At 41.2% G+C, this 22,952-nt stretch overlaps 1 protein-coding gene across 4 annotated transcripts; it reads right to left on the bottom strand.

The window, feature by feature from the left end:
• Nucleotides 1–508: 508 nt before the first annotated feature.
• On the bottom strand, nt 509–22,529 carry ankrd55 (ankyrin repeat domain 55). 4 transcript variants are annotated; one of them, XM_042060296.1, is made up of 11 exons: nt 22,372–22,529; nt 21,156–21,275; nt 18,696–18,826; nt 18,435–18,544; nt 16,757–16,817; nt 16,375–16,503; nt 8,707–8,891; nt 7,095–7,262; nt 2,660–3,324; nt 1,602–1,703; nt 509–1,307 (listed from the first exon to the last, which is right to left on the bottom strand). In XM_042060296.1, the coding sequence occupies exons 1-11, from the start codon at nt 22,409–22,411 to the stop codon at nt 1,027–1,029; spliced, it is 1,992 nt and encodes a 663-aa protein (XP_041916230.1). In that variant the 5' UTR covers nt 22,412–22,529; the 3' UTR covers nt 509–1,026. The 4 variants fall into 4 exon arrangements, with proteins under 4 accessions (XP_041916230.1, XP_041916229.1, XP_041916228.1 ...); XM_042060295.1 differs by having other exon boundaries at nt 16,357–16,503; XM_042060294.1 differs by lacking the exon at nt 22,372–22,529 and adding an exon at nt 22,092–22,198.
• Nucleotides 22,530–22,952: the final 423 nt, after the last annotated feature.

A 22,952-nucleotide genomic window follows, 5' to 3' on the forward strand; every position in this document is an offset into this window, starting at 1 on the left:
TCAACAGGCCAAATATAAAATAAATGTTATATATAGCCTAGATATCTGTAAATATTAGATGATCAGATGATTTACAGTTCTGTGTAATATGTCATGTTTCATGTGTTTTGAATGTTTCATACAGTGATGCAGGTCTACTGCAGTGAATAGGCTAAATACAACTTTGATCATTTTTATAGCCTACTACTGTATAGTTAACTTTGGCCTTGGTGCCCTGACATGTGGCCTTAGTGCCCCCCACCAAATATGCCCAACTGAAGGCCAAGTGGCCTTGCCCCCAGAATGGTGAAATTCCAAGCCTGTCTGTATGGGAAGATGTAATGCATTTCTGAAGACCTGGATTTTACTTTCAATAGAATTCTCTTTGGTAACTTGCAATTCAAGTTGCCTTCTAATGCATATTGGCAGTCAAGCCTAAAATTAGTTGGGCATTTGGAGCATAAGACATTCTGTAAGACGTGCTGCATAACTCAGTTGAGTTATTGAGTTTATAATTAAATCCCTTTATTACAAAACAGTCAAATAAGAACTTCAATATATCACTTGAATGCCTTACATACATTAAAGAATAGTTCAACACAGTGCATGCCTTTAGATAGAGTTTTTGATGAGTAAAAATATGTAAAAATAAGAAAGTATCTCTTTAATAAATTGTTATCAAATACTTAAACCATTCTACAAATCATGTCATTTTCTTCTTTTCTGAGCCTATCTTTAACAGAGCAGCTAAGACATTCTGACTTTCATAAGATGAAAACTGAATGTTCTGTTGCAGCCTTAAACCTGATGGTCAGATTACCAGTTTACAAGTCAACCAAGTAACAAGAAAACCTAGAACTGAAGAATTTTCCCCAAAAAAATCTTGTATGAATGAATTGTGACACGTCTTGACTTGATTTGAATTCCAACTACTTCTCGATAAGACTTCTTGGCACAGTCAAGTCCGTTCACACAAGAGCAAAAAAAACAACAACAACATAATCTCAAAAATCTGTTGTGTCATTGCATGCCATTAGCTGCTGCGCATTATTGTCCCACGTTAGCATGAGGCGTCACAGTGGGCTTAGAAGGCGAAGGACTGCGTCTCCTCAGTGGTGGGATCGCAGGAAGGACTTGCATGCTCCGTAGGGGTTCTCCGACTGCTGCGGGCGGCAGGGAGCAGAGGGACTGGCTCTGAGGGAGTCCTGCTTTGTGCTGCTTGGGGGCGTTTGGAGGAGGCAGGCTGACCAAGCCCCGGCCGAGGGAGCCAAGAGGCAGGGATTTGGACTTCTTCACTCCCTGAGACACCTGGTCAGGTGGAAGGGAGACTGAACAAAATAAAGATTATTTTCATTAGCGCTATTATGTTAATAATCAGCTATTGATGTTACATGATGTGATTGCTAAATGATGGCCTCTGTAATCTCACACAGGTTGGATTTTGGACTGGACTGAAAGATGTTTTAAATCAATTTATTGTGTGTCTGTGTGTGTGTGTACCTACCTCATATACATACATTTCTACCTAAGTTATCCTGAGGTGTACAATGGAGGACATTGTACATGACTAGTATGGATGTGTGTGATCCCTTTTCCACTTTGAGCAAACATGTAGTACTTACATCGGTGAGTACAGTGGTCGCGTATAGGTGCCAGGCTGTTGCGTGCTAGGCCAGACTCCCTCATCCGCAGGCCATTCAGAGGTAGTAGGTGTGTGTTTGGAACTGTGAACAATATCAGTAGAAAGGGGAAAAAAGGTTCAGAGATTGAGACTGAGAACATGGTTTTTATTTCTCATAATCAGGCCACCATCTGGAGCCTGCGAGCTTCCACTATTGGTAATGTATTACAGCATTCTGGAATTATTGTCCTCTCTTTTACCAAACAAAAAAGAAGAAGTGCATATGTGCACTTATCACAGGATGTGGTTTGGGTGTATCTACTGTTTTGGTACAAGACGGGGCAACAGAGTGGTGGCTTAACTGAACTAAAGGCTGCTCAGACACCCCTGCTAATCAAAATTATCTGAACTATGCGCATCTTAGTGTCTGTGCACAGAATTCTAGTGTCAAAAAGTCCAATAGGTGTTGGAGAAAGCAAATTTGTGATTTGCAAAACATCAGACTGTGTTGGTGTTTAACTTTCACAGTGGATATACGGTCTTAGCTCTTCCTGCTGTTGTTGAATTTGCCCTTGACTGTCTTAGTAATGATGATGGATTTCATAGTGTTGTGTTCAGACTACTACACAGTAGTCTGGAGTTAACAGAAAGCAAGCAATGTGTTCTATTGCTAATGAGACACAGTAAGATCACTACACTGGACGGAATGTTTGTTGACATACGTGACAACCACACAAACACTTCAGACGGAATGTTTTCAGTAAGAGGTGCTAGCAGTCAACCATTATTTCTAACAGCAAAGTTTCATACCAAATATAACCACTGCTTTCTATTGGGTATTTTTAGCCAAAGTACTCAAAAGGTCACCTCAATCAAATACAGTGACTAATCTGAGTATTACCTCTTTGTAATCACCAAGACACCAACTATTTTTCTCAGTAACTAACAGATTACAGCTACATTTTTTTTGTAACATAAATGGTATAAAATGTGTTATGCTGTTCAAGCTAATCATGTTGTTTGAATCACTTCAGGTCTGTTACATTTCAGCAGAAGTACCTTGCTCATTTTTTTGAATGTATGGGATTTGTTTTGGACAGAGCACATCTAAGGGGCCTGACGCTTCGTGATGAGTTCGATCCAGCAGTCTCTCAGACGGTGATGATACCCAAGCCTTATGGGTCAGGACTTGACTGGACTCCGTCTTCCAGGTCTGGCCTACCAATTTCTGGCTCTTGTCTCTGCTGTCAAACAGGTCGTGTTCACTCTTGCTCTTCTGAGACCGGTGCGCAAGGTGGCTGATCATTTGGCCGCCCGAATTCCTTTGGACCATAAACTGTGCGCTGGCCAGCAGTGAGTTTCCTAGGGTGATCGGCGGTAGACTCTGTGTGCGGATGGGCGGAAGTCCCTTGATTTCCTTTAAGGTGTGGTCCTCCAGGATCCCCAGCTTTTGTGGTTCGCACGACCTCTTCATCAAGGCCGTTCCGTCTTCTCGTGAGTCTTTCCCAGACGAGTCTGACAGGCAGTCAAACATGGTGATGATGTCGTCCACCTCAGACGTCTCCTCCGGCTGGTGTCGATCATGGTTTGGTACTTTCTGTAGTGCTGCATGAAGCTCCTTCTTTTTCTTACAAGAGAAGATGTTGTTGAGCATGCGGAACTTGCCCTCTTTTTTGCTGGCCAGGTCATTATTCTGGGAATGTAGCTGTCGGGTCGACTCTAACCTGTAAAAATTTATATTTCAGTTAGGTGTGTTTGTAATTAAATATCTTAACCAGTAGCATAGTGCATGGCATGGTGCATTACAGATGACACTATGACTCCATTGCCCCCCAAAAAAGAATAAGGCAAGATATTTTCAAGTTCTGCAGTTATTTCAATGGGGCATTCTGCCATTATAGGTTCCAGAATGTATGTTTTTCCCCTCTACTCATGGTGTAGGAATTAAGTTTGGCATAAATGGTGCTGGCATTAGGTTGTTCACTTCATGGTGCCATCAGATGTGACCTCATCAGCAATTCTGGGGCAAAAACAACAGAGTTCAGTCTTTGATGAACTGCAAAGTCCTGATAAAATCACTTTACATTCAGTGTATGTAGATATTTTGAAAATTATTAATATATATATATATATATATATATATATATATATATATATATATATATATATTAATTATCCTTCTTTTTCATATTGTCACAGTCTTTGTGTGCTGCTATATGAATACTTCTACAGATACAGATAGAAAATAATAATAATAATAATAATAATAATAATTCAACATTTAACTGATAAAAACTGTGTTAACAATAGTAATATAAACTAGATGTGCGAAAATAAATCACACTTTAATTTGTCTCCATATTTTACTCCATCCCCCACTCTTGAAACTTTTGTGTATGCTTGTTTGGCATGCCTGAGTGTGTGTGTGCGGCTGCACAGAAAGTAGCCTACTGGGGCTGAAAAGGTGAATAGATTGTAGAATAGCCAAAGAAGATGTAGCATTGTTATAAAACCTTTAAAATCTCTAAACAATCACAAGTAGGGCAGTTCATCACAGTTCATCCATTGCAACTGGATTGATGAAAGGTCACTTACACCTGTAGGCTACACTGTATTTGGGAAAAGCAAAAGGTATCAGCATAATGTTATTTATTTATTTATTTATAAACAAAAACATCTCTGTCAGTTCCATGCCGTTTTCAACAGCTATCAAAAACAAAGGTCATTTTTGGATGGATGGATTTTTTGTTAATGTTTCTTCTTCTACATAAGATTTTAGTCATCTTTAGTTCATGTAATACTTTATTGTCAATGCACAAATTAAGTAACAGTAGTCTGAAACGTTATTGTTAATGCACAAATTAAGTAACAGTAGTCTGAAACGAAATGCTGTTTTACATCTAACCAGTGGTGCAAATAACTGACATGTCCAAATGGGCCTTCGCGTCGCTAGACTGTCAATACACATTTTAACGGGCCAAAGTTGAAGAGCTGTTGTCCGTTATTGTTCGTGCAAATATAAGCTGATTCATGTTCCCTTGCATTGTGTAACTGAGGTCCATGGCTAGTCTGGCTTTCACCAGACCAAGCTCAATCTTTTAAGAAATCAAAAACCCGATATTGTTTAATTTTCCGATTGAGATATCCACGCTCTGGCTATTCTAAATGCAAAAATGCATCAGGGAGTTATGACAAAACTGTAACTAACAAACTAGATCCTAATAGAAAGCTGTTAGCTTCCCTAAGCTACAGGTAGGCTTATAAGGTAGGCCTATTTACAACATAAATTGTCAATAGGCTATGCTGGCGACACAAATAAAATCTCCTTTGGAAACCAATGGCTTACGCCTTACAGTATCAAGCGGACTTAAACTGCCATATCGTGGCGAAAAGTTGTAATAAAATTCACGCAGCTCCACGAGTCAAGGAAAGCGCGAATGAAATAGCCACTTCTAAATGGGACCCACTACACAGTAGCTTAAGGTGTGTTGCTAAAGCAGCCATAATGAAATGAAGGTGTCATTGGATACTTCACACACACGTGCTTTTTAATTTCACAGACTACAACTACCAAGCTGGAATCAAAGCACATCGATTCCCCTTTCACACCCTGCACGCACTTAAAACAAAATAAACAGGCGTCTCAGTCTCACGCATGTATAGGCAAAACTGTATCAGACCGGTGTAACGTTGGTAAATCTTCCATTGCACAGAATGATTTTTGTAGCACGTGCAACAAATGACAGTCTAAAGATACAATTACAGTGCTGCTATCAATTTGCTTGGTATAACCGCATTTATAGTTTTCTACAAATGCAATCAATAAAATTGGCCTCCATCACTCAACCAACGCTAACGGTAACATTACCTAGGTCCTTATTGATATTATAAGATTAACGTACCTGCAGTAAAAACCAAGCATGTCCGATAAACATCCTCAGATTTATTTCGGCTTCAAGAAGAAATGGAAATTACATTTCATGTGAACATCAACAACATCATACGTCTCACTGCAACGACGCGCCATCTAGTGGACAAACGACTACTTATCGCCAATACTGGAAATGCAGCCATGATGATGATGATGATGAATATTTATTTTGGCTTTCTTTTAATCCTACTGAATTTGTAATTATGTATCGGCCGTTCTAATACCGATAGTATGTGGGTGCCTGTGTGTGTGTGCATGTGTATATGTGTGCACCGCCATCTACAAGCCAATGAGTGTACAGTCACTAAATGTACACATAACCTAATTTTATTTAGACCCCCCCATGGATGAAATTCTACGAAACTTGGCATACCCCCAGAAAAGGCCAGGTCAATCATACACATAAAATTTGGTGCAGTTCTGAACATCTTAACTGAAGATAGGGGCGATTAAAGCAGAATAATATTGCATTTTCAGGGTGGGTTAGTGGGACGAAACTAAATTTTTCCGTAAAAGTCTAGTGGGGCTACATACCCACCTAATTTTTAGTGCCCCGGTGGTTCAGTGTCCCGGGTATCGTTGACCAAAAATTCAGGAAGCAGATGACGGGGAAAAAAAAAAATAATAATAATACAATTTTTAAAAAAAAAAAACCTTTGACAATCCCTATATGATATCCCTATAATCCCTATATATAAATATGCAACAGCAACATTGTTCCACAGACTGAGGAAGTGAAACTTTCATGTGTAAAAATAAAACTGGTCTAGCCCAAGAGGGCCTTTAATCTCAGGGGTCAGAGGAGAAGACAACGTTACACTATAGCTGCAAGCAGCAATGTGGGGCTTTTGTGAGGCTTGGTCTGAAGACCACATATGCAAATTTTTGTGAAAAGTGGACAAAATGTGAGACCTGTGGAAACTTTTTTGATTAAATCCAATATGGTGAAAATCCCAAATTGGGATTGGGGTGTGTGGAACTCGAAATTTGAACTTGAACGGTACCTAATTTTTTAATAATGGTTCAAAAGTTACAGGCGTTGATGCAACTCCAACTTTGACCCTTTGGTGTGGCAGTGGTTGGTGGAGCACTGAATGAAGGAAATGTCTCCAATCAATGTGCCGGATTTGACACTTTTACCATACAGTTCTGGGAGCTACCATAGACTCCAATGACAAAGAAAAAAGACGAATAATAATAAGAAAAGGTAGGCACATAATGGGTGCCTTCACAGGTTCACTGCTAGGCCCCGAAACCTTTAATATACTCTGAGGGGGAAGGAAGGGCACACAAGGGAGGTATTTTAGTTGATGTGAAACTGGATGCTGAGTTTGATAAAAATACACTGCAAATTACAGCAGTTTCAAACTCCAAATAGCAACTCAATGCAATAAATGCACCCCCTGATCACAGCACATAACAGCTAACAGTTTCCCCAGATTATATATCAAATTTTGTGACCATACACAGAGGGCAATAAATGCAAAATTAACAACAACAACAAAACAAGCAAGCAACCCAGTAAACAAACAAACAAACAAACAAAAACACTGCCTGTCCTACCTGTTCTCAGTGGAGAGAAGTTTGATGCAGGCCGTGTGGCCGCAGTACATGGCGTAGGTCAGCGGTGTGTTCTCGTTGATGTCTCTGGGCTCTGGCTCAACGCCCAGCTGCAGAAGGGCCTGCACACAGTCCACTTTGCCTGCTGCTGCCGCCCAGTGCAAGGGGGTTCTGGTGCACGCACACACATAGAGACACACACATCTTATTTGTGGCCCTGGAGGACACACTGCTGCTAAAATATGGGGTAATACTCATATGTATCCCAAGCCACCTTTGAAAGTGATCTGATGGAATGGATAATGTGTACTGAGGGCATTCATAACTGTATTTAAAGGTGTCAAATCACTATCAGACAGTACATTTCTAATGTTAAAGCACAATGTTTGGTCATGTGAAGGACAGATAAATATGTGTCTTTCCCACCAGCTGTCCAGGATATACATATGCAGCTCTGCATCCAAGGTAGGAAACACACAGCAAAAAAGAAAGAAAATCTTTCCAGCACGACACTGCAAACTATATCGCCAAAACACACCAGGTTTGGCATATCTTGAACTTAGTTAGATGCTACTGTAGTGCTCCTATAGAAGGGGAAAATACACGCACCGTTTCTTTTCTACATATTCTTGTCCTAATAAAATCTTTTTCTTTATTATTCCAAGCACTATTCTTGTTTCCTTTAAAGTTTTTAATGTGTCTTTTCCTGTATTTTGTTTGTGCACAAAGTCATAATTTCAGCTATGAACACTAAATAAATACAATTAACACATTTACTGCTTCAATAAGTTTGTGCATCGACCAGGAGAATGTTTTTGAGGCCCGTTGCCAAAGCACTGCAATGTAAGTGAGACACACTTGTTTCGCTTTACTTTCCCATACGTTGCAGTTAACACGTTATGAAAGAAGATGAAGATTGGTATGACACTTTAGCCACAGGATGTGCTTGCACCACTGCAACATGCTTACAGTACACCACATGTACCTGTGAGATTAGAAATAGTCACAAGCTCAAGTCATGTTACGTTTCTCACTATCCCACGGTGAAGACAAGACATATTTTACCAATTAAGTTCACAGACAAACATAACATTCAAGTAAACAATAAATGAGTAAATAAGAAGGCATTATATTATGTATGTCTGGGCATGTGAAGAAATTGACAATAAAGCAGACTTTGACTTTGATGTTCTTTCTCTAAAACTTCATGGGAAGTACCTGCTTGTGAGAAGCAAAATCCAGAAACAAATCACATGCAAAATAGGCCTTACAGCCCTTATTTGATTTTTGAAATGAGTGAGTGCATCTACCTCCCATAGTATAAACCGACTGTACAGATTTTGTTTTACTTGTTAAACATTGAAGAATGTCAAATAAAAACAAGAACATTAAGGAAAAAATATGTTTTTGTGCTGTCATAATTGCATTCATGATTGAAGTGTTACCATTTAAAATGTCATTTACTCAGTTAGTGAGGCTAGTGACTGAGGCTGTGTTTTTGACAAACTTCCGAGGAATGTGCATTTCACAAGCACCACGTTATCTGATATTGTGATTTGCTGTCAGATAGAAAAAAGAAAAAGAAAAACAACTCTCAAAACCTCACAGCACATACCGCTCGTCAACATCCAGTGCTTGCAGGTTGGTCTCAGGAACACGTGCAAGCTCATAGATGATGTCGCTGAAGCCAGCTGCTGCAGCAATGTGCACGCACGTTTTGCCGTTCTCATCATCGTAGTTGATCACAGACGGGCCAAGATGGTGGTCAAGGATTAGTGAGCACATGAATCTGCTGCCACTCTGTCAGATAAAAAACAGAGCACACATTGCGGTTTCAGACTGGAGCATTTCTCCACTAGTAAACCACTGCTTTTCCTGTTTCAACATTTTCCAGTCTGTGAGTGTCCTGATATGAAACATGTTAGATATAACTTCAAAAGCAGTTCTCAGTATAAGCATCCATTTGACTGTCAGTTGAACTTAAATGATACAAACAGCTTGCAACAAATTTGCAATTCAGCAGTTTGCATCCTTCATATAAAATATTAAAACTCCAAACTCCAAAAACACACCTTTGTTCTGCCAGTTAACCCTAAAGGCATATTTTTTTTGTAACCAAAAAAAAAGGTTTGCAGAGAAGTGTCCTTGTCTAATGCTTCTAGTCAAGTGTCCTTGTAAACGCGTCCTTGCCTAACGAAAAACCTTAACATGCAAACACTCTGTTTACTTCCAATGAGTAAATAGAATGGAAGACAAACAAACGTTTAACCACAAGCCAGCATGTGTTCAACCACAAGCCAGCATGTTTGTGTATTGTAAGGAAATGTGTTGTGTTGTGTGGAAGTGGTTCAGAATGGAAATTAAAAGGTTCAGATGCAACAGTCCATTTTTTATGAATTTACAGAAATATACCGGTATTTATATGTATAATATTTTTCAATTTGATATCAGTCAAGCTGTAGTTGGATTGTGTTGATTTAAATATGTTTGCATCTGAACTATTTATATTGGCTATAGTGGTTATTGGTGTCTAGGGACCGACTCTGAGATAACAAGAGTTTATATGACTTTACAAAGACTCCCCACCCTCAGAAAGGGAGTCCCCATCTCAGCCATCTACATCCCTCAAAAAAAAAAAATACAGTTTTGATGTAAAGGGACACCCCCTACGCCATAGAAAATACACAGCTTTTTTTTTTACTACTTATTGGGACAAAATACATTTAACAAACACTTGAGTTCATGATCTCCAGGGACTTTCAAACACCAGAAATGTTATGCCACTACCAACTGACTAGCAAATGATTCTCAGAGTATCAAGCTACATCACCCTTTGTGAGCAAATAATTATTCCCAAGAAGAGTCACATTATACCCAAATAATAAGTCCTGGGCCAGCAGATCTCTCTCAGGAAGATTAAAAGATAGCTTTCCAAACAGGGGGACGTGCATAAAACTAAACATGCTCAAAGGTTGGTGACAAAGGAGATAGTTGGCCAAATTGCAGTTTAAGGACAAGGTGGAGGACAAGCTGAAGAATGACAGTGCTCACTGTGCTTGGAGAGGGATTAAGGCTATGGTGGGGAATTCAGGACAAGACAAAAAGGTATATATCTGACGAAACCAATTCTGTCCTGGTAGACAAGTTGAGCCAGTTCTAAGATTTGACCCCCACGACTTAATGATGATCTGGCCGAATTCAGAGTTGAGTCAGATTGTTTATGAAGTTAATGAAATGGGTGTCTGGAGAACTCTTGAACAGACAAGCATAAAGCCAGAGGCCTGACTGTATCAGTGGCTGACTGCTTAAAAACTGTACAGTTCTTGTGTGGTATTCTCACATTTATTTTCCAGCTCTCTTTGCAACACAAAAAGGTCCCATGCTATGGAAAGTATCTGTAGTTCTTCCAGTGACCAAGGTTCCACGGTTCTGACCCTTCTGGGGGTCGTTTCTAGAAAAGTTAGCAACGACGTTGCTCAACCACCATGCACGACGCAACTTGCGACCAAACAACGACATTAGGCGAGTTCGACTTGCGGATCTGTGCAGATCTGACTTGATGTGATGCATGCTGGGTTGAACACAATGCATACTGGGATGGACGCAATGCTTGCTGGTTAGAAATTCTGTCCGACTTCTGTCAGCCGGGGAGGGAATTACCACCGTGACACCATGTCACATGACCGTAAAATATCGCGGGAGTCTTTTCTTTTACTGTCTATGGTCTTAGCCTGCAGACAGATCTTGCAATTGCCTTCCACGAGCTGCACGAGTGTGCAGCAAGTATGTAGAGGAGGCTTACTGTAGCAAGCAGTGTGCTGTATGTATGTGAAGTGATGACAGTGATGATGTAAGTTGGAACTTACAGGACAGGCAGACTGTAGCCTGCCTGTCCGGGATGAGCTGCCCTCTGTTGTAGCTCCTCCCTGCTAGCCTCTGAAGATCACGTTTAGGCTACGTAGAAAGCCAGACCAAGTCAGACTCAGTCGAAGTCGAACTCGCCTAGTGTTACACCTGTTTCCAGAAAGCATCGTACCTGTGTCGCAATTCGCTACCTCCGACGTTCGAACACTGTAGTTCCAACAACGTTGTTGATGATGCAGCGATACATATCATTGGTGGAAACAGTGGCAACGTGTAATACCCCACCCCCTAGAAATTCTCGGCCACGGCCTATGTTGACTTTTTTCTAATTTAAACCGAGTGATTAATGCTGGCATTGTCATCGTCATCTGCAAAAACCTAAACCTATTGCAAGTATATAAAACATTTTACTGAAGCCGACCAATATGTGTCATTATTTGTGTTAAATATCTATGTTGGAAAAAATATATAGCCTGGACGAATATCTGGGTCTCATTTGTTTTTAATTGTCTCGTGGTTTAATGGCAGCGCGTCAGTGCACTACGCGCTCGGCCGGAGTTCGCATCCTATCTTTTCTTTTCACCTCTAAGTAAGAGTAGGCCTACGAGACACAACAATAGGTTTTGACCATACATATTTATGTATATAGTTACTCTACATCGAGAGACCATAGGTACAAGACATCCGTCAAAAACAATTGAATCTGTGTCACACTAGTTCACCTGCAGGTAGCGAGAAGCAAATCTCACATCATAAGAAAATCGAACCTACAACGCTGGGATAACAAGTCACCTGCTTTAGCCACTACACCATTTATCACTGAGCTGATTTTAAGAGACTGTGAAGATTATAATAGCTTATCAAAAAGCAAGGCAATACTCGAATTAACATAAATAGCAAGAATGAGGCAAGTAGGGGAGTCAGTCTCTTAATCAAAATAAAGCTACAGGATAGATCAATCATTGAGTCACGAGATAAACATCCACTTCGTAATTTTTGGTTAGGCGGTTGGGAATTTTGGTTAGGCGCTCCGGACACCAACTAGCCTGACGAGCCAGACCCACATTAAAATGTAGGGTCTGGACACTCACCGTTCGCAGTGCTCAGTCCGAGGGGCGGGATAATCAGTTGTCTTTCAAATTCCCTCTGCACGCAATAGGACAGCAGCAGCGCTATGAGTCCCATGCGTTTCCCACCAGCGGAGCTAGTTAGCTAGTTCAAACGTTTGCCTACTTAATAAAAGCTTAACTCGTGTCACACTGTTTGCCAGCAGCAACATCCATCTTATTTGTTTTCAAGTAGCAGGGAATTCAAGCCAAACCGTTGCAACTCTGCCATCAATCATTATGTTAAGCCCACCTAAAGACTCTATACACGATTTCATTGGCCTGATTAAGTTTCGATTTCTGGAGCTCACAAGCCAACGGAGAGTTGCTAGACTAGCCCTGGCAGCAAATGTAATTTGCGGCCGCTAGAAGCGCGTCTAGATTTCTAGGCTAGACACCAACAGGAACTACCAAGGAACGACACAAGTGCGACTGCTAAGGGGCAGTAGTTCAAACGACCAAACGTTGCGTCCTTGCTTGCGATTGAGAGTTCGAACTACCCTTTCTAGAAACACCAAATCCAAGAACGATGGAGCGAACTACCAAGGTTGCGACGCAAGTTAGCAAACGACGCTTTCTAGAAACGAGCCCCTGGTTGTTATATACCTGTTGGTAATTGATCGCCCCCTACTGGCGAATGGAATATACATGGAAAAGTAGGGTACTGTGTGTAGTTCTGCAAGCGGTTTGATTCAGTAAACAACCTAACCTGCATACGGCCTCCGTTTCTTCATTATTATATATCACGGATATAACACTGGTGATGAAAGGTTTTGAGCAGATTGTGAAGAGGAGTCTATTGTCTATGACACAGAGCATGATAGACCCACTCCAATTCACTACCAACCAAGCAAGGGAGTCGAGGATGCCACAGCAACATTGCTGGCCTTGGAATTGGCCACTGGGCACCTGGAAGGCAAGAGGACACATGTGCACGCTCATGTTTTGTTGACTTCTCATCAGCTTTCAACTGCATGCAGCCTCATATTCTAGCTTACAGGCTGATGCAATTCCCAGGCACTGACTTTGGCACTATATGTTAGCTGGACAACTTTTTAATGAGGTTGCAGAGAACTTGTGTGAACAACACTATCATGTGTCCACAGGATCACCTCAGGGGTTTTGTCCCCTCTGTTATTTGAGCTCTACACCAATGACTGCCAGAGTAAGTTTGAATCAAGACATACTGTATCAAGCAAGTATGCTGATGACTATGTGATTATCAGGGCCAGATGTACGTACATTTGCGAACGTAGCGTTATCAGCGCCATGGACACACCACAGATTGCGAACGCTGTCAGACCCAAGTTTCCTTCGTATTTATCAATCGTTCAATCCTTAGTGTAAACTGCGCCTTTCTCTGCCTTTCTCCACCCATAAACGCAATTTACGAACGTTCACAACTGAATGGCAGCGCCTATACAAGCGCAGTTGAATGAAGTTAACTGATGACAACATTAAAAAGAATCAAACGTTTAGTGATCATGAAATAATACCATACATGATAAGATGTAAACAAGCAGGGAGATAATGAAGATCTATTTGTGCACGCAGGCTATGGAAGATTGGTCAAATCTAGCAAGTATAGGAAAGCTTAAGTGAATGACGTGAAAGTGAAAGTAAGACATTCGAAAGGCCAACGAAAGTTAAGGTTGCTTTTGGTAGTACAAATTAGCCTGGCGGGCCATCCTATATCATTGAAATGTATATAGGGTGACCAGACGTCCCAAAAAATTCGGGACAGTCCCGATATCCAAGCAGTTGTCCCGAATCCCGAATCCTGCCCTAATTGTCCCGAATATTATACTCAATCAGAATACTAAGTAGTTATTTTCTGATAAACATTAAAAACTGTCCGTAGAGAGGTTGAGTCGACTGCATGCAGCCCCCGACGGCAGCTAAGTGTCTGGATGCAGCCCGGCTATTTTGTTTCTTTTTGACGTTCTATAATTAGGCGCGAATATGCACTGATTTCGCGAAGCCGAGGACATTGAATGTGCAGGCAGTGCCAGCGTGTGTGCAAAAAAAATACGTCGGAAGTTCGGCCTAATGTCCATGTCGTTTTAACATAATCTACTAAATCTAACAATTATTTTGTATTCTTACTTAATGACCCATAATTTTGGCAAGACTTGTTATTAGCGTTAGGCTATTATCCTTATTCTGAAAGGTCTGATTTGCACTGTTACGCAGTCATTGCTTTTTTTTTTTTTTTTCCCCACAATGACATTTTGAGTTCATGATTTCTCTGTTGTATTTTGAGGCAGACTTGATGTTTGAATAAAAATGTGTTTTGGTACAGGTTACAGGTTTGAAAATTAGCTGTAGGCCTACCACCCCCCCCCCCCCCCAAAAAAAAAAGCGTCCCGAATTTCAGCCAATCTCATCTGGTCACCCTAAATGTATAGTCTGGCATCGAACCATTCACCTCGCTTAATCCAAGGGGCGGGCAGAGAATTGTCTTTCAAACTGCCTAGGCATGCAATAGGCCAGCGCTACGACCATATCCGTATCCGGTCAGCAAAACGGCAAATACATCCTTCTTCGAAAGGAATGACTTAAGTGCATTGTGTTGTGTTTCAAAGAAAAGCACAAGTCCAACTTCTCCAAAGTTGACGCCAACGCCGATTCAAACAACCGCTCTTTGTTCGCCATAGCCACCTTCCTTGTTGTTCACCGTCGCAGGACTGTCGTTATCCTGTTAAGCCCGCCTTAAGACTCTCTAACAAAATAGAGCGCTGTGATTGGATGAGGTCCACGGCATCAGCCAATAGAAATCCCTATGGTTTGATACTAGACGTACAGGCTGAGCAAATTAATTTGCCGCCGCTAGGGTGCGTCTAGATTTCTAGGCTAAGTACAAATACTTTCACCACAAAAACTGGTGCTCTAAATAGCGATTCTGTTGTCTTTGAAAGGTTCTCTTATTGACGCATTGAACTGCAATTTGGATTAACACCTGCTTTTACAAGGCGGAAGTATTTAGGCGCAGAATAGACGTGCGCTTTCAGGAGCAGTCTTTGTACCGCGGAATACATAACTAGGCGCTCTTTACTCTTCCCCTCCCATCTTTTTACGCTAAACTCCCACTCTCCCCTGGATCCTCCCATGAATGCATATGCCTGACATGACAATCGTAATCTGCCACTTTCAGCTCCCGCGACAGGCAGTTTGCGCTTTTACATCATTGCGGCCTGTTTGTACATACCTCGCAATGATTTTACACGCACATTGTGAAACAAATACGCCTTAAATGGGCACAAAAGCGTTAGTACATCTGGCCCTCAGTCTCCTGCAGGACCATGAGATGGGCCATGGACCAGTTTTGGATGATTTTATTACGTTATAGCTCAATAAATGTCTCTAAGACAAAAGAGATGCATATGGACTTCTGCCATAGCCCTTCTACCACTGCACCAACTCTCATAAATGGCACAGACAAGCCAATACAAGTAGTTGGGTACGGTCTTAGATGATAAATTGACCTTTGATGCCAATACTGACTCCATCTCCAAAAAGGCCAATCAGAGACTTTTTTTTTGAGGAAGTTGAAGGGATCAAGTGTTGACAAATCACTTCTTAAAAATGGTTTACACATCTTTTATTGCATCAGTTTTAACTTTTGCTATGATCTGCTGGTTTGGCAACCTTAGTGTGACAAACAAAAGTAGGCTTGGTAAAATGTTTACTCTCTGTCAGATCACTAACCTCAGGACTCAGGACTAACCTCAATAACATTGGGCATGTGTATGAGGTCAGAGCGACACAAAGAGCAATGACCATTTATGGCAATCATTATTTATCATCTCATGCTTATGTTGATTGAGTGAACAGTATTTGTGCTGGCTATTTGCTGTGAACCAAATTTCCCTTAGGGGACATTAAAGACTATCCAATCCAATCCAATTTGAAATCCCAGTAACTTCAGATTTCAGCATGTGAATTAGTGATAGCCAGTCCTTAAGTCCTTATAGGCAAGTCGCGCCACTTGGCAGCCATCTTGGTAATGCACTTTGGGCACTTATCGGGCAGCTATTTGCATTCAAGTGCATGAGACAGGCATACAGTAAGGGGCCATATTGGCGTTACAAACTAACCCCAGTTCTATGAAGGATTCTTTGATTGTTGTGTCTCTGCTAAAGCTAAAATGCTATGGAAATTGGCTATGGTTCCGAGGAGAAGAGAGCCAGTGAGAGCAAATAAAAATGCAACACAGTCAGATCCATATGTCTCTTGTAGCCCCTGCTGCGCCATGGTTAATAGGCTGTAATGACAGAGCAGAGGTGTAGGCCTACAGTATAGGAGAGGAGCACCTGCACTGCCCAGTGGAGGGCTGTCTTGAAGTCTTTGTCCACCAGAGTGGGGTCGGCCCCTTTCTGCAGCAGGGCTTGCACGTGCTCCGGACGGTTGTGGAAGGAGGCCCAGTGAAGAGCGGTCATTCCCTATACCATGACAAAACAATGGTACATGAAAGTGAGGCACAGGACATCATTGTCTATTTGTGCAAGGTGTGATGAATATTGTTTATAAAGTTGTCCATTATTATTGGCCGCAGTATCTTTGGTATTAGTTTTGAACTTGAAATAGGCCTACACAAGTAGAAAATGGGATCAAGAAGTATTCAAGAAGTTTTCATATTTGTCCCTAATGATGCTTTAGAGACACCTGTTCTCTGTTTGTTTATGGATCCTTTACCTCATTGTCTTGATGATTGATTTCACACAGTGTTGACTGCTGCAACAGCACAGCCATAAGTCTGTAAAAGAGCAATCAGATATCTGATATATTACAGAGGATGTTATGCGGCATTTGAATCAAGCTTTTCAAATAGGGGCCCCTTCTTTTTGTGTTACCGACAAAATCAAGGTGATTTTACATGTGCAGATATACATACACATGTGTGTGTGTGTGTGTGTTTGTGTGTGTGTACAAAACACCTGCATATGATATGAAAGGATATACAGATCTGTAGTTATAAATAATAAAAAAATAAAAATAAAACATTTAAATATCATCATTATTTTGTATGGATGAATGTCAGATAACAGCAGCAGTTTAAGATGCTTCAGTTCAGCATTAGTAGTGATTAATGTATGGCAAGCAGTTTTAGCTTTCATATGACAGTTTCAATTTAGGCATGTGTCTTATAATTCCCGTAGTTCCCGCAATTCCCTGTACCAGTTAATCAAGCACATCACACATTGCAGAATAATGTCTTTGTGGAATAGGCCTATGAACATGATTTGCAAAAACAAATGTTAGGCTTTATTGAAGCTACCTATATTAGGCTACCTATAAGAAAACATGTGATCTGCCATATTCTGTATTAAAATTTGAGTAGGCCTAGGCCCTATGTTGCTTTTTAATTTGAAAATGGGTGACAGCCTATTCGTGTGCGGATGTTGAACATTGACCCTACCCATCGCTTACCTGGATAGAAACCGGTTACTCTGTGTAAATACATCAGTGTTTACCAACATTTTACAAGGAGATGAGTGTATTACGCGTTTGTCAAAGTTTCGACTGGTGTCTCCTCTTCCAATTAGCCAAAAGAGAGAGATTGGGACGGACCAGCTGCTCATCGTAGATCAAAGGTCTCTGGTCGCCATGGGGACCATAAACGTGTCCCTGCAGATGGAGAGCCCTCCCAGAGGAGCCGAACCTGCTGCTCTAGCTGCACAGAGCTAAGTGCTCATTAATAGGAATCAGCGGCTGCGGCTGATTCCGTGCTGACACAGCAGACTCACTCTGAATTGATTGCATTCTCTCCACCACATCTTTGTGTTTCTGATTTGAGTGCACTTAGTAGCCTACAAGCTACGTGTGCTCTCTTGAATGTGCGTTCCCTCCCGAAACCGGTGCAGGCCTACAATCTAAGCTATATAACGATCTGCAAACATAGTCACTGAATCTTAAGAACATATAATGCAAGGAGCAAATAGGTATTACAGCTATTATCAGTCGCTTTGGTGCATTTCTCGAATCAGAATGCACATTTGCACAACAGTTATTAGCCTACATTTCTCAAAACAATTAGGGCAAACTGCACCGCATTGTGGAAAAAGCGCGCATCTTGCTCAAATGCTTAGTTTATGCCTCAAAAGCAAATATTTATGCCAATGATACGGTCAATGCAATCAAAATGACAAGTCATGATGCCATTGTTCGGGTCAAGATAGCCAAACTGTTTTGGCTTGTTATTTTCTAATGAACAATGCGCTGGCATGGAGTTTGAACAAACACTTTTGAGAATTACCATTCGGATTTGAGAAATGTACCATAGCAACTGAGAAAAACTGTAATTCCGGTGATCATAAAACAATGCATTTTCGGTGATACATCTTTATGTTTTCTTCTTTTAATGCTTTCATACCTGAAGTCGATTTCAGCTGTAGCCGCGTGAAGGGGCAAACGTCCATTTTTATCTGGAATGTTTTGTTTGGCTCCATTGCGCAGAAGGCAAACACAGCCTTCAAGCCAGCCCTTTAGGAAGAAGAACATTTCAGCATGGTGAAAAAGAGATGTTGGTGGTATAGGACTACTTTTAGGTTTAGCGCAGGTGAATTAATTTTAAATGCATTTACATGGTGAAGAAATCATAACCACTACATTTCCTCATCAACAAATTTGTTACCAGATAGGTAGCCAAGGACAGGGAGGTCCTGCCACAGGCATCCTGAGTGTTAATGGAGGCTCCCATCTTCAGAAGCAGCTTCACTGTGTCCACCTGCCGCCCTGACACTGCATGCATCAGTGGAGTTGAGCCTGTGCAGTGCATAAAACAAATATTGTATGGTAAACTTTTTCATTCATTCAATTAATTAATTCATTCAACCTTTATTTATTGGCAAAGGCTATTTTTAATATTGATGGCTATTTTAAATATTAATGTATGCTATTTGAACCAGTGTTAGAAGTGGATGCTATTTGTACCCTGGTGTATATAGCAATGTCTGCTATTTACACCCTGGTAGATGGGCAAAGACTATTTTCACCCTGGTACAATAATCTATGTTATTTGCATCAGTGTATAATTAGGAGCGGATGCTATTCACACCCTGGTGTATATAGTATTTTTATATTACATTGAAGATTATTCCAGGAAGTAGGGGCAGCATAACAATAGGCCGACTTTCCCAAATCAGAATGAATATAAGATACGTCATTGATCTGGTCTGATAGGGACCAAAATTCCAAAACAATACCTTTGTAAATAAACAGATACCAATGATTATGTCCGCTCTCTATCGGACCAACCCACTTTACCATAGAGGACACAATGATAAGTGTTATAGCCATCACCAGTAATGAATCTAAGGGTAGAGTGGTAGACTGAGTCTAGGCCTTTAAGTAAACAAGCAGTATTTCTATATATCACATCACCATAGTCTAAAACTGATATAAAAACTGCTTCAACAACTTGTTTCCTACTTCCCATAGGGAGGCTGGCTTTGATGCTGTAGAAGAAACCAATTTGTTGTCACAGTTTTGAGTAAATTGCCTTATTTGACAGCCACTGCCAGAACAAGTGAGACATCTGGACCTTTTGCTTGATTCAGTGGTGTCCCCTAATGGCAGACATGTTTATGTTATGGGTTAAACTTTATCCATCGGCCAAAGTAACATATTCAACCCCATAATTTCTCCATCTCTAAATAGATATCATATAACAATAGTCTATATTTTCATCTTTGGAAGTAAAGGGTCTAAAGAAGCAAACATCAGCTGCAGTTTAGGCCTACAATAAAAACGAGTAGCATTTTTAGCTTGGTATAACCAGATCCATTCACTTTAATAACTATTGTGTAATCTCAGCGGAAACTAAGCGTGGGGCAGGCCAACCTTTTTTGGCAGGTGACCCTATTTTGATGTCAAAAAACATTGGCGACCCCAATCGTTCACAACAAATCTCTGTTGTAACACCCAGTCATAGAGTGGTACTAAAGCAAAGAGTATAGAAGTTACTTCTATACTTTGACCAAAGTCCTTTTGGTGCTACTTTGATTTTCCCCAAATGTTCTAGCAAGCACATTCATTTGGCTATGTGCATCCGGTTGTTTTGCTACTTTGTTTGGAACGTTGATAAAGCATGATTACGTCAATCAAACATATGTGGGCTGTCTAAAATGTTTACGTGGCCAGATTGTAATGAAGGATCCAATTAGTTAATTAACTTGTATATCATGGAGTTCTTGATATTTTTTAATTAATGTATGCATATTTTAATGTAATTTAGGTTTACTGGTCTATTGTAAGATACCCATCAAAGGCGACCCTGAGCCGTCCCGACCCCAAGGTGGGAACGATGGCTTATAGCAACAATCGGGCAGAGACAGGCTATGGGACTTTAGCAATGTGCTTTGTTGTCTGATTCAGCAGAAGATGGCAACAACACTGCCAATGCTCTCTGTGCTGTTAGTCTATATAGCCTCACGCTTCCATGTGCTCTCTGTGCTGTTAGTCTATATAGCCTCACGTTTCCATGTGCTCTCTGTGCTGTTAGTCTATATAGCCTCACGCTTCCATGTGCTCTCTGTGCTGTTAGTAGGCTATATAGCCTACGCTTCCATGTGCTCTCTGTAGTCTGTACTGTTAGTCTATATAGCCTCACGTTTCCATGTGCTCTCTGTGCTGTTAGTCTATATAGCCTCACGCTTCCATGTGCTCTCTGTGCTGTTAGTAGGCTATATAGCCTACGCTTCCATGTGCTCTCTGTAGTCTGTACTGTTAGTCTATATAGCCTTACGCTTCCACGTGCTCTCATGGGTCTCGGTTGACTCTCAGTCTCCGCGCCTTCAAACTATAGTTTTAGTGGGCGCTGGGACCAGTAGTCATTTCACTTGACCTCCCTGCAGCAAACTGCTGATGTTGATGTGTAGTACAGCAATACTCTTTTCACTAATTAGAAGCATGGCAGATTGAACAACATAAAAACTTAGGCATGACCGGTTTCACAGAAGTGTTAATCTTGGTCTATCTACTTAGGTGCCACTTAATCACAAGGCAGTGTCTTATAAATAGGATCTGCGTTTATGATTGTATCAAATGCTACTCATGCTAATATTTGACCTCGTCCAATGTATAGTAGGCCTACCTTCTCCATCACAACACTCCAGAATCGAAGGATCCTCTCGGATTGTTGCTGTGAGTGTGTTGACATCCCCACTGGCAGCTGCCTGGAACACTATATTCAGGTCAACTTCATCAGTAGAATCTGAGAAAGAAAGAAAGAAAGAAAGAGATCGAAAGATAAATAGATAGATAGAAAAATAGACAGATGGATAGACATATATATATATATATAGCATCTATCTATCTATCTATCTATCTATCTATCTATCTATCTATCTACCTACCTATCTATCTATATAGATAGATAAATATATGCTTTATTTATTCCAAGGGAAATAGAAAGTTGAAGTTTTAAGTTGAAGTTTAGGGTTGTTGAAGTAGAAAACCTAAAAATACAAAATGTTTTGGTGTAGACATGCAAAAAGATTTTTGTGGTGACTCTTGCTTCCGCAGTACATTGAGCTGATCCGCTACCTACTTCCTCCGCGTGACAACCTGTATGAGCCAGAAGGCCACTCTCTCCTTCCCCCTTCTATTGCAGGCCTCCCTTCTCAAGCAGTTTTCTGCAAAGACATATTTCTCTTTTCTAAGAATGGATTACCAGCTACTTAGTGTTCCCAGAAGAACCGCAGAATAGCTACAGTACGCTTTTTTTTTGTCATGGCCTATGGTGACTATGCCTGCTGTAGTGCTTTGTTTATCAACCTTTTCTCAAATGGTAATGTTAGCATAGCTCCCTGTGCCACCTCATGTGCCTCTTTTGTGTTGACTGCGGAACATAATGAGATTCCAGTTGAGTCACTTTACCCCTACACAGTTGTCATTACATGTGTGTGCTCTCAGCCATGGTTGCAGATGCACCTTCCTCGTAGTGCTCTCAGTGGACAGGTAATTTATTCAAGCAAGGGCCAAAGCTGGCGTGAATACTGACAGCTAAGACCTGCGCCTAACACATCACCTCTCAGATAATGCTCTGTCCTCTGTCGCCAGGTGATGCTATATTCTGAAGCCAAGTGTAAAGAGCTGAAGATTTCCATGGCAACAATGGGCAGCTTCTACCACCCTCTCACCTCCTCCTCCCCAACAGACACAAATGCTCAGACACACACACACACACACACACACACACACACACACACACACGCAAGCATAAGCATATACAGTCCAAGCACACACATTTCCCTTGTTCAGTGTTGACTCTTTTAATTAGTTTATGACTGCATCTGATCCTTGCTTACCTTTCTGCGGATCAAACACGGAAGAGGAGCTGAATTCCATGGTCGATCAGCACATCGTTCGCCGCAGCTCTCAGACAGAGAGGGAGTGGGAGAGAGGGAGATGCGTGAGATCGGTGCCTCAGCGGAGGCACCAAAGAACCTCCGATGAAGACATGGTTCTCGCCTCTCTTCTCTTCTCTCCCCCCCCCCACCCCTTACCTCTCTTAAGAGTCTAAAGTGCCAGGAAAATCCGCAGGCATTCTCTCTGTCAGAACAAGAACGAGGGACTGTGAGAGCAGAGAGAGAGAGAGAGCGAGAGAGAAATTGACCCAGCTGGGCGAATCGAAAAGAAAGGCAGCAGTAAATAAAGAGATGACCGGTTTAGGGCTCGGTCCTCTTTGGCTTCGGCTCTCTGTTTCAGCACTGTCAACGTACTGAGATAATAAAAATAATTTTTTAAAAAAGCAGTCAAATATGGAGATTCCCAGCCCGCTTTTACCTTCACTGTGAAGTAGGCACAGAGATGCGAGCATCCATTCGTGTTGTCTGCCAGGGAGTGGATGGTGAACGGATGAGCGGAGAAGAGGAGGAGGAAGAGGAAG

The sequence above is a fragment of the Alosa sapidissima genome, chromosome 13, assembly GCF_018492685.1.
Source record: "Alosa sapidissima isolate fAloSap1 chromosome 13, fAloSap1.pri, whole genome shotgun sequence".
NCBI classification, from domain to species: Eukaryota; Metazoa; Chordata; class Actinopteri; order Clupeiformes; family Clupeidae; genus Alosa; species Alosa sapidissima.